This window comes from Bombina bombina, chromosome 2 (assembly GCF_027579735.1).
Source record: "Bombina bombina isolate aBomBom1 chromosome 2, aBomBom1.pri, whole genome shotgun sequence".
In the NCBI taxonomy this organism is placed as follows: Eukaryota; Metazoa; Chordata; class Amphibia; order Anura; family Bombinatoridae; genus Bombina; species Bombina bombina.
The window spans coordinates 865,423,878-865,434,818 of NC_069500.1; the positions used below are offsets into that span (position 1 = coordinate 865,423,878).

The 10,941-nt window shown below is 36.8% G+C and overlaps 1 protein-coding gene across 2 annotated transcripts in view; it reads right to left on the minus strand.

The window, feature by feature from the left end:
- Nucleotides 1–5,651, minus strand: part of PAQR3 (progestin and adipoQ receptor family member 3) — a 50,055-nt gene extending 44,404 nt beyond the window's left edge. For both annotated transcript variants that reach the window (XM_053703193.1, XM_053703191.1), the window contains exons 1-2: nt 5,432–5,651; nt 2,052–2,214 (exon numbers count right to left, since the gene is read on the minus strand). In XM_053703193.1, the coding sequence (XP_053559168.1) occupies nt 2,052–2,214; nt 5,432–5,616 (348 nt within the window). In that variant the 5' untranslated portion in view covers nt 5,617–5,651. The remainder of the gene's footprint in view (nt 1–2,051; nt 2,215–5,431) is intronic.
- Nucleotides 5,652–10,941: the final 5,290 nt, after the last annotated feature.

Sequence of the window (10,941 nt, forward strand, 5' to 3'; positions counted from 1 at the left end):
CAAAGGATACAAAGAGATACAAAGTAAATCTGATAATAGAATTACATTTTTTTTATAAAGGACGTGCATTTGAATCCTTCGTGAGGAGCTGCATGCTCTGGCCATTCCGATATTTTCGTAGCCAGATTGATTCTTGTAAAAGATCCCTACTCTAAGATCTAGGTTTGCTCAGATCTTAGAGTGGCGATCTTTTACAGGAAAATACAAACTACACCGTAGCGCTGTAAAAATACAGCCTAAAGGACATCAAATGACAGAGGATAAGAGATATATTAAATGTGAATGTAAGTTAAAACAAAGTTTTATATTTAATCTGAAACAAATGTGCAACAATAAAGCAGACAATTATTAAAGTGTAGCATCCAGTTAAAAATAAATAACAAACATATAATAACAGGTTAAATACATACGGGTGAAAAGTCCATATCAGAATGGGGGATTGTGAATCAAAGCGGGTTTAGCCAGCACAGGTTTTCGGCAAGATGCTGGAAAAGAGGAAATCCCAAATCAAAGAGACATGCAAGAACAAAAATGAAGGTGTATAAGTCTCTTACTTACACCAGGAGTTGGTTCAGGGCTTTCTTATGGTGATGGTCCCGTTAGCAATCAGGCTTGTTCGGAGTGTGCGTTGTGCTTATTCAAAATCGCTCCTTGTTGGTATCCTGATAATTTGAACGGCTAGTGATTCCAGCCTCCACTGCACCTCTAGGTCTACGGATGCCCGAATGGGCAAAAGCAGCAAGAATAGAGCAATGAGTTTCAGCCGTAACTGTTTTTTTTTTCAAGCTCTAAAGAGTAGCGCACCCTTATTGCTTACTATACTGATGCTTATGTAAGTTTAGAAAAGGAACATTAGGAGAGCATATTTGCAATATATGAAAAATAGCATTAATTAAATGTGGTTATATGTAAATGTAACTTATAGATGTTAGCGTATATAAGCAGAAACTGTGCACTATTACAAAATACTGTATATATGTTTGATTTTTTTTTCTTCCCATGTTTAAACCGCTCCTTTTGGGTATTAGGATTTGTAATAGTGCACAGTTTCTGCTTATATATACTCTAACATCTATAAGTTACATTTACATATAACCACATTTAATTAATGCTATTTTGCATATATTGCAAATATGCTCTCCTAATGTTCCTTTTCTACATTTGCATTGCATCAGTATAGTAAACAATAACAGTTATGGCTGAAACACATTGCTATATTCTTGCTGCTTTTGTGCCATTCGGGCATCTGTAGACAGAGGTGCAGTGAAGGCTGGAATCACTAGCCGTTCAAATTATCAGAATACCGCTAAGGAGCAATTTTGAATAAGCACAACGGACACTCCGGACAAGCCTGATTGCTAACGGGACCATCACCATATGAAAGCCCTCAACCAACTCCTGGTGTAAGTAAGAGACTTATACACCTTCATTTTGGTTCTTGCGTGTCTTTTTAATTTGGGATTTCCTCTTTTTCAGCATCTTGCCGAAAACCTATGCTGGCTAAACCCGCTGGATTCACAATCCCCCATTCTGATATTGACTTTTAACCCGTATGATTTTAACCTATTATATGTATGTGATTTGTTTTTAACTGGATGCTACACTTTAATAATTATTTGCTTTATTGTTGCACATTTGTTTCAGATTAAATATAAAACTTTGTTTTAACTTACATTCACATTTAATATATCTCTTATCCTCTGTCATTTGATGTCCTTTAGGCCGTATTTTTACAGCGCTACGGTGTACTTTCCCTCTGTTATATGAGGGTACTTTGTATTTATCTGCATTTTTAGAGGTATAGGGATCCTCTGTTTTCACGGTTATCTTTGTGACATCCTTTTCTGCGCTGATATCTCACTCCCACTTTGCCTATCTTTTACAGGAATCAATCCGGCTACGAAAATATCTGAAGGGCACAAGCTGTTGCTTACTTCCGCATTCGTATACTTATGAAGGTCTCGAATGCACATTCCTTTTTTTTTTTATTAAAATGTACACTATCTGTATAAAACACTGTGTTCCAGTCTATATGTTGGTTATGGGATTACCTGAAAGCAGAAGAGGCAAATTGAGCAGATAACAAAGTCCTCCCTTGATGCATTTGCTGCTGGCAACACTGACGTCATGTCGTACACACCGAGAGTGAAGAACAATAGGAAGCCCAGCAGGTGGCTCCAGATGTTAACAGTCTCATTGGACAAAACAAACAGGCTGCAATGAAAATAGGAAAAAAAACAAAAAGTAACGTTACTTCAAAAGTTAAATGTTTTTATTGCTGCATTTAGAAATCAGGAATTTCGTTTAAAGAGACATTTTTTTTCCATGATTCAGATAGAGCATGCGGGTTTAAGAGACTTTCCAATTTACTTCAATTATCAAATTTTGTACAGTAATTTTATAAACACACTTTCAGGCACCATCTACTACTGAGCATGTGCACAAGCTCACAGGGTATATGTATATTAGTCTGTAATTGGCTGGAGTCTGTCACATGATACAAGGGCCGGAAAATGGGAGAAAAAATAAAATTGCCAGAAATGTTTTTATCTACTGCTTATTTCAAATTTAGAGTGCTAATGCATTATCTTTTTATTATGCACTTGGTAATTATGCAGTTCTACTGTATTTAGTGGTCCTTTAAGCGGTATATGCAGTGAAATACACAAGCACATAGGGTTATGCTTTACTGGTAGACTGGCAAATGCAGACCAGTAAATAGATGAACATACTGTTGAGTGACAACCCATTTTCTTCATAGTATCTATATTGTGTCCATTTATTTGTCTTACAAACAACTTATGCACAAGCACATTTGTATTTAGTGTCTCTCTACAAAAATGTTGAAATGTCTGTAGATTCAGTTAATTTACAAGAGGATCACAGTTCCCAATTTCTCAATAATGACAAATGCACAGAATTTTGGACACACTTGCTTTGGAGCATTTTAAAAAAAGGGACAGTTTTCTCCAGAATTGTTGTTGTTTAAAAAGATAATCCCTATATTACCAATTCCCCAGTTTTGCATAACCAACACTGTTATATTAATAATATACTTTTTTACCTCTGTGATTACCTTGTATCTAAGCCTCTGCAGACTGCCCCCTTATTTCAGTTCTTTTGACAGACTTGCATTTTAGCCAATCAGTGCTGACTCTTAGGTAACTCCACGGGTGTGAGCACAATGTTATCTATATAGGGCTTCTAGCTGTAATAAATCTGTCAAAGTGCACTGAGATCAGAGGCGGCCTTCAAGGGCTTAGAAATCAGCATAAGCGCCTACCTAGGTTTAGTTTCCAACAGAGAATACAAAAAGAACAAAGCAAATTTGATGATAAACGTAAATAAGAAAATTGTTAAAAATGGCTTGCCCTATATGATTCATGAAAGTTTGATCTTGACTAAACTGTCCCTTTATGTTTATACTATAGAGCAGAGAAGGTCAACTGGCAGCCCACAGGCCTGAAGCATTACTCAGGATTAGTTCTGGTGGATGGGAAACAAGATTGCCACCACTCAAAAGAATCCTCTGGAAGGGACAAGAGCAGACAGAGGATACCTTGCAACCTTATATAAATCTGGCTTTCTACATTATTATCTGTGGGTTTAGTCCCAAAAATGTAGATGCAGCTCATAAATAAAATATATATATATATATATATATAAAAAAGGGGATCTGTGGCCCTCATGTGTTAGGAAGCTGCTAAATCCCTTTTTATAAAACGGATCAGCAACTGATGGCCATGAAACTCAAGTTTTTTTCTTACATGATTCAGACACTGTATAGTTACAATTTTAAACAACTTCCCAATTTACTTATTTTATCAAATTTTCTTCATTCTTTTGCTATCCTTTGTTAAAAGGAGCAGCAATGCACTATTGGGAGCTAGTTGAACACAAGGCACATATGTGCAGCCACCAATCAGTAGCTAGTTCCCAGTAGTGCATCGCTGTTTCTTAGCCTACCTTGGTATGCTTTTCAACAAAGGATACCAAGAGTACAAAAAAAAATAGATAGTAGAAGTAAATTAGAAAGTTATTTAAAATCATATGCTCTATTTGGATCATGAAAGTTTAATTTTGACTTTGTTTCTTTAAAACTCCCAAAATGAACGGTTGACAGAAACAGTACCAGTGATGATCAAATAAATATTCTCCCCACTTACACACCATATCATAAAAATCTATTCATTTAACCTCTGTACAAAAATGTTGGAATATAATTAAAGGGGCAGTGAAGTCGATGTTTTTCATGATTCAGATAGAGAATGCAATGTTAAAACCACTTCTCTATTTACTACTATTATCTAATTTGCTTCTCTCTCTTGGTTTCCTTTTTTAAAAAACATAGGTAGGATCAGGAACAGCAATGCATTTCTGGTAGCTAGCTGCTGATTGGTGGATGCATATATGTCTCTTTTCATTGGCTCATGGGATGTAGTAGTGCATTTCTGTTCCTTCAAAAAGTATAAGAGAACTATGCAAATTTAATTATAGAAGTAAATTGTAAATTTATTTAAAACTGTATGTTATATCTGAATCCTGACAGAAAAAAAATGTGTTTCATATTCCTTTAAACATTCATGATTCAGATAGAGCATGCAATTTTAAACAACTTTTCAATGTACTTTTATCAATTTTTGCTTAGTTCTTTGATATAATTTGTTAAAGAATAATCCTAGGTGAGCTCAGGAGCATGCACGTGTTTTTAGCCATCTGGGAGCAGTGTTTGGAACTATGTATAACATGGCTATAAACATTGTTGCAAACAGTGCTGCCAGATGGATAAAGACACGTGCACGCTCCTCAGCTGGCATAGGATTAGACTTTAGACTCGGATACCAAGAGAACTAAGCAAAATTGATTATACAAATAAATTGGAAAGTTGTTTCAAATTGCATGCTCTATCTAATTCATTTCAGATTAATTTTTACTTTATTGTCCCTTTAATTATGACAAATCCCTTGGGCTAGAACTATGGAAATTAGTACCATCTTTTTAAGTTTCAATATACAGTCATTTATATGTGTGTAATTCATTTGATAATAAGTCTCAATGGTTACAGTATTTCTGTTTCACTTCTATACAGATGTCAAGAAGCTTGAAAGTGACATGATGTATAGTTCAGTAAAATGTTCCTCTTTCATTACATTATTTAGTACTGCTGAATGAAGAAATGTCAGAAGTGACAATAAGTGCAGTTAATACACAAATACAATTGGTGACTAGCACTTTTTTGCTCTATCTTTTGGCATTTGTTCAGAGGTGTAGTCACTTTTATAATTGATCTTTGTGATTGTGTATATGGGGGTTAAGTATGTAGGGTAGATTGTCTTCGAATTGCAAGATCTAACGTATTGGAACAAGTCACTTTTTGACGATTATGGACCTTCAATGTTATAAGAGACCAGATCCTTATTTGTAGTCTCACCTTTTGAAACACAGCCTGGACGGTAGGTAAGCTCTGTACCCATCGGTGATGTATGGGTTCTCTTTGAGGAAAACAGGAATCTGCTCATATGTATAAAGGCGAATACCCCGAGGAAGCAGAATAGGCCAATATTGGTAGCTGCCCAGCTCTATGTAGTGGGAGGTTTTCAGCAGCTTTTGGTGCATGATGTATCCGTCACTGCTGCATACCTGGATCCTCCGCCTCCTCCGGACATATTACTGAGTAAGCCAACCAGCCGGGTTAGCGCTGACAACCTTCCGCTTTCAACGTCATCACGTTTTTACGCCCTAAAGCTATAAAAGAGGGCAAGGGGCGGGTATACGTCGGAGTCCGGGCTGATAATACAGGGGATATTTTGTTGCCGGTTGTGTGTTAATATAGTGTTACCGATTGTGTGGTAAAATACACAACTAAGGGGGGACTTTTTAGCCATGCAGATTGAAGGGAATAGGGGTGGGAAGATACGTAGACATTATAATTAAAAAATATATCTATATATTTAATAAAACAAAACGGTAGTTGAAAGTGACGCAGATTAAATTGTAACACATAGTTACATATCTGAGAACAGAGAAAAGTTTGGGCTTTTAAATGTTTAAAGGATATGAAACCCAAATATTTTTTAGGATTCAGATAGAACGTGGATTATTATACAATTTTCTAATTTATTATTATTAATTTGTCGTCATTTTCTTGATATGTTTGTTGAAAAGCAAGGATGTAAAGCTTAGGAGCTGGACTATTTTTGGAGCACTATTTGGCAGCAGTTATGCAAGAATGTTATCCATTTGAAAATGCACTAGAAGGCAGCACTATTTCCTGCCTGAATCACAAAATAAAATTTTTGAGTTTCATATCCCTTTAAACCTTTTACAAAAGACTTAGATGGAGGGCCTCCCCTCTGACAAAAGTTAAGACAACCTCCCAAGATGTTACTTTATAGTCTCTTTTAAAAATAAAATATATTTTTAGCTTTAATTTGGGTAATTTACATCAGATTCAGAGTTCACACACAGCTCTCAAGAGCCAATTCTGCTCAGCCAAAAGAGTGCCTCACATTTCAATTTGCACTGTTACTCCTGCGCCCTTTGCCTTATTCCACCAGGACATGGCAAATGTCAGCTCTTAAAAGGACATTAAACACTAAATACATGCTAGATAGAATGATGCATTCAAAGAAAAGATTAGTCCATGACTAACATGTAGATGTATTTTTTAAAGTTTCATTAGTTGTTTAAAAAGTGACAAAATAAGTGTAAAGTTTTAGTGTCTATAAAACACTGGGAGCTGCCATGTTGTAACTTGTGCTACCTTCTCTGCTGTGGCCAATTAGGGACCGTTATAAATAGGTCACTAGAGTGTGCAGCCAATGGTTGTGCTGGATTTAGCAGTGTTCTGCACTTCCATTTCTAACGAACTGAAAAGCTCACAATTTCAGAATGGAATTACAGGCAAAGAGGACAAAATAAATAATGAAAGTATATTGCAGAGTTGTTTTATTATATACAATTTATAATTTTATATTACCATTTCAAAGTGTTTAATGTCCCTTTAACCCCTTATTGACAACTGACGTACCAGGTACGTCATGCAAAAACTAACAGTTAATGACAATAGACGTACCTGGTACGTCAGTTGTCTAACAGAGTGCTGGAAGCGATTACAAACGCTTCCAGCAGCTCTGAGGGTATTGCAGTGATGCCTCGATATGGAGGCATCCTGCAATACCACTTTACAAGCCTCCGATGCAGAGAGAGCCACTCTGTGGCCCTCTCTGCACCGGTAGCGATGGTGCCAGTGTCCAGGTGTGAGGGTGCGTGCATTAGCCACACTGACACCAATGAATGAGGGCAGAAAGGGAGAAAAAGGTAAAAACATTTTTATTAATATAAAAGAATCTGGGAGGGGGTGGGGGTATTGTGGGGGGGGGGGCTGCTACACTACAGAAAGAGTTTTTAAGTTAAAAATAAAATAAAAATACTTTGGTTTTTGGGGCCAAACTGGGTACTGGCAGACAGCTGTCAGTACCCAAGATGGCGGTAATTAGGTAGGGGAGAGGGTTAGAGAGCTAGAGGGGGATCAGGGAGGTTGGGGCTAAGGCAGGGGTCCATCACAGCTAAAATATTTTATTATTTTTATTTAAAAAAAACAAACAAACAACTTTTATTTAGTACTGGCAGACTTTCTGCCAGTACTTAAGATGGCGGGAACAATTGTGGGGTGGGGGAGGGAAGAGAGCTGTTTGTGAGGGATTAGGGGGTGGGATGTGTCAGGTGGGAGGCTGATCTCTAAAAATTAACCCTGCAAGCTCCCTACAAGCTACCTAATTTAACCCCTTCACTGCTGGGCATAATTAACGTGTGGTGCGGAGCAGCATTTAGCGGCCTTCTAATTACCAAAAGCAACGCCAAAGCCATATAAGTCTGCTATTTCTGAACAAAGGGGATCCCAGAGAAGCTTTTACAACAATTTCTGCCATAATAGCACAAGCTGTTTGTAAATAATTTCAGTGAGAAACCTAAAATTGTGAAAAATGTAAAGTTTTTTTTTTTATTTGCTCGCATTTGGCGGTGAAATGGTGGCATAAAATATACCAAAATGGGCCTAGATCAATACTTGGGGTTGTCTAATACACTACACTAAAGCTAAAATTAACCCTACAAGCTCCCTAATTAACCCCTTCACTCCTGGGCATAAAACACGTGTGGTGTGCAGCGGCATTTAGCGGCCTTCTAATTACCAAAAAGCAACCCCAAAGCCATATAAGTCTGCTATTTCTGAAAAAAGGGGATCCCAGAGAAGCATTTACGACGATTTGTGCCATAATTGCAGAAGCTGTTTGTAAATAATTTCAGTGGGAAACCTAAAGTTTGTGACAAATTTTGTGAAAAAGTGAACTTTTTTTTTTTTGATCGCATTTGGCGGTGAAATGGTGGCATGAAATATACCAAAATGGGCCTAGATCAATACTTTGGGTTGTCTTCTAAAAAAAAAAATATACATGTCAAGGGATATTCAGGTATTCCTGACAGATATCAGGGTTCCAATGTAACTAGCGCTAATTTTGAAAAAAAGTGGTTTGGAAATAGCGAAGTGCTACTTGTATTTATTGCCCCATAAATTGCAAAAAAAGCAAAGAACATGTTAACATTGGGTATTTCTAAACTCAGGACAAAATTTAGAAACTATTTAGCATGGGTGTTTTTTGGTGATTGTAGATGTGTAACATATTTTGGGGGTCAAAGTTAGAAAAAGTGTGTTTTTTTCCATTTTTTCCTCATATTTTATTATTTTTTTTTTAGTAAATTATAAGACATGATGAAAATAATGGTATCTTTAGAAAGTCCATTTAATGGCGAGAAAAACGGTATATAATATGTGTGGGTACAGTAAATGAGTAAGAGGAAAATTACAGCTAAACACAAACACTGCAGAAATGTAAAAATAGCCATTGTCATTAAGGGTAAGAAAATTGGAAAAATGGTCCGGTCATTAAGGGGTTAAAAACCATTAAATGTTTCCAAAGTCAGCTGCTGCTTGTGGTTTCCATAGGATAGTGCAATGTGTCACAATTTGAAAACCACTGGGTTAAACTTGAGGATGGGAGCCAAAAGTACAACATAGAAATCCTAAAATTCAAAAGCTCACTGGCGTGGAGAGAAATCATGCAAAATCTTTATTTTTTATTTTTTTTAGACTTTATAGTTTGATGTAGGGTCTCTCCATATACAAAACCCTGAATAGTGAGATGAATAAATTTTAAAAATAAAATGTGTGTTGCTAAATATTTTTTAGGGACCTCTCCATCGCTGTGCCTTGAATCGGAACATAATATATTTATTTTCAATAAATAGTAGTAAGGAAATTAATATGTAATTTTGGTATAGGCCATTTAAGAATGTCTTTTTTTTTTCCATTTGTATTTTTTATTAGAATTTCAGTGGTATCAATCACAAACAAGGACAAGGTACATATAAAAGTTACATAATGTATACAAATGTGATCATATTCCGAGTCCATTTAGTTGGTATTGGCTACTCCTCAGTCACCCCGAGTCCATATCGTTCAGAGTCCAAGCCTTTTAATTTCTGTGAAGGTTAGTTGCATATTATATTTCTAATGTCCTTCTACCTTCATAACTTACAAGCCAAGGTGAACAGGAGAATGTACAAGGAGGTATTACATGAAATCTAATACAACAATAAAACTTACAAACAATTAAAAAAATAAATTACCAATTTATGCCATTCAGCTCTCTTGTAACATGCTGTCACATTCCATTTTGAAAACATGTTTCTTCATATATCTAATCTCACACTGTGCTGACAGGTGTCTGAAAAGATTTGATGCTAGTCTCCCAACAAAATCTCATGTCATGGAATGTGTTTAATTTGTTGGTCTTGAGATACCCATATTCCTCCAGAACCATAATATTTTCCATTAAATGGATCCACATCCACCTAGTTGGTATGCGAGGGGACCTCCAGTGGGAAGCTATAAGTGATTGGGCTGCATTCAGAGGGAACTGCATGATGTTTGCATCTATGTTTTGGGAGGAGATTCAATAAAGCTAAGGTAGGACTAAGTGTGGCGTTGTAATCTGACCCCATCAGAATTTTAAAGAAGGCCTCTATATCTGACCAAAATGGGCGAAGTTTAGGGCACTGCCATCATATGTGGGACATGGTGCCCCTTTCCCCACAGCCCCGTCAACAGGTGTGTGATGCTCCAGGGAAGATACTTTTTAATCTTGCCGGTGTGAGGTACCACCTCGTCAAAATGTTATGGTTAAGTTCTAAAAATCTTGTGGAGTGAGAGGACTTTTTTGTACAAGAGATATGTGCCCAATCCGAATCAGACAGGGGGTCCCCTAGTTCCCCATGCCATCTTTCTATATATACTTGGAGGTGCACCCCTATCTGCCTTCAACAAGATATTTTTAGCCCATTTAAGAGTGTGTCTCAAAGGAGTGTCATTCAAACATAAATGTTCGAAAGGTGTCGGGTTGCGTGTTAGGGCTTGTTTAGCCGGAGAGGTGGCAATTAAGTGGTGTAGCTGTTGAATTTTAAGCCAACTAGTGAAAGCACCGTTAAGATATTGTCCTATGTCCTCCCCGTTCCTAACTTTTCCATTCAGCAATAACTTGTAAATAGGGATAAGAATGTCTTTTATTACTGCTTCCACTCCTGCATCATGTGGGATGCAGGTATAGAGGCCGTAACATCACAATTTACCCACCATAGGTTATTGTCCCACTTAAGTCCTTCAAATTGTCTAATAACAGCAGTATCCTTCAAATAGGCTTTAGTTTTTTGTACATTATTTATTGTAAGCTCATGCTTTTAATGAATACTATATATTAAGGAGGCACGTTGAAAGTCCATAACCACATATGCTACTGAGGATACATTAACAGTACAACTTGAAACCGAATAGGGGGCTATTTTTGCCTCTCCCCACATTGGCTTTGCTTACCTCATTCAATTAAG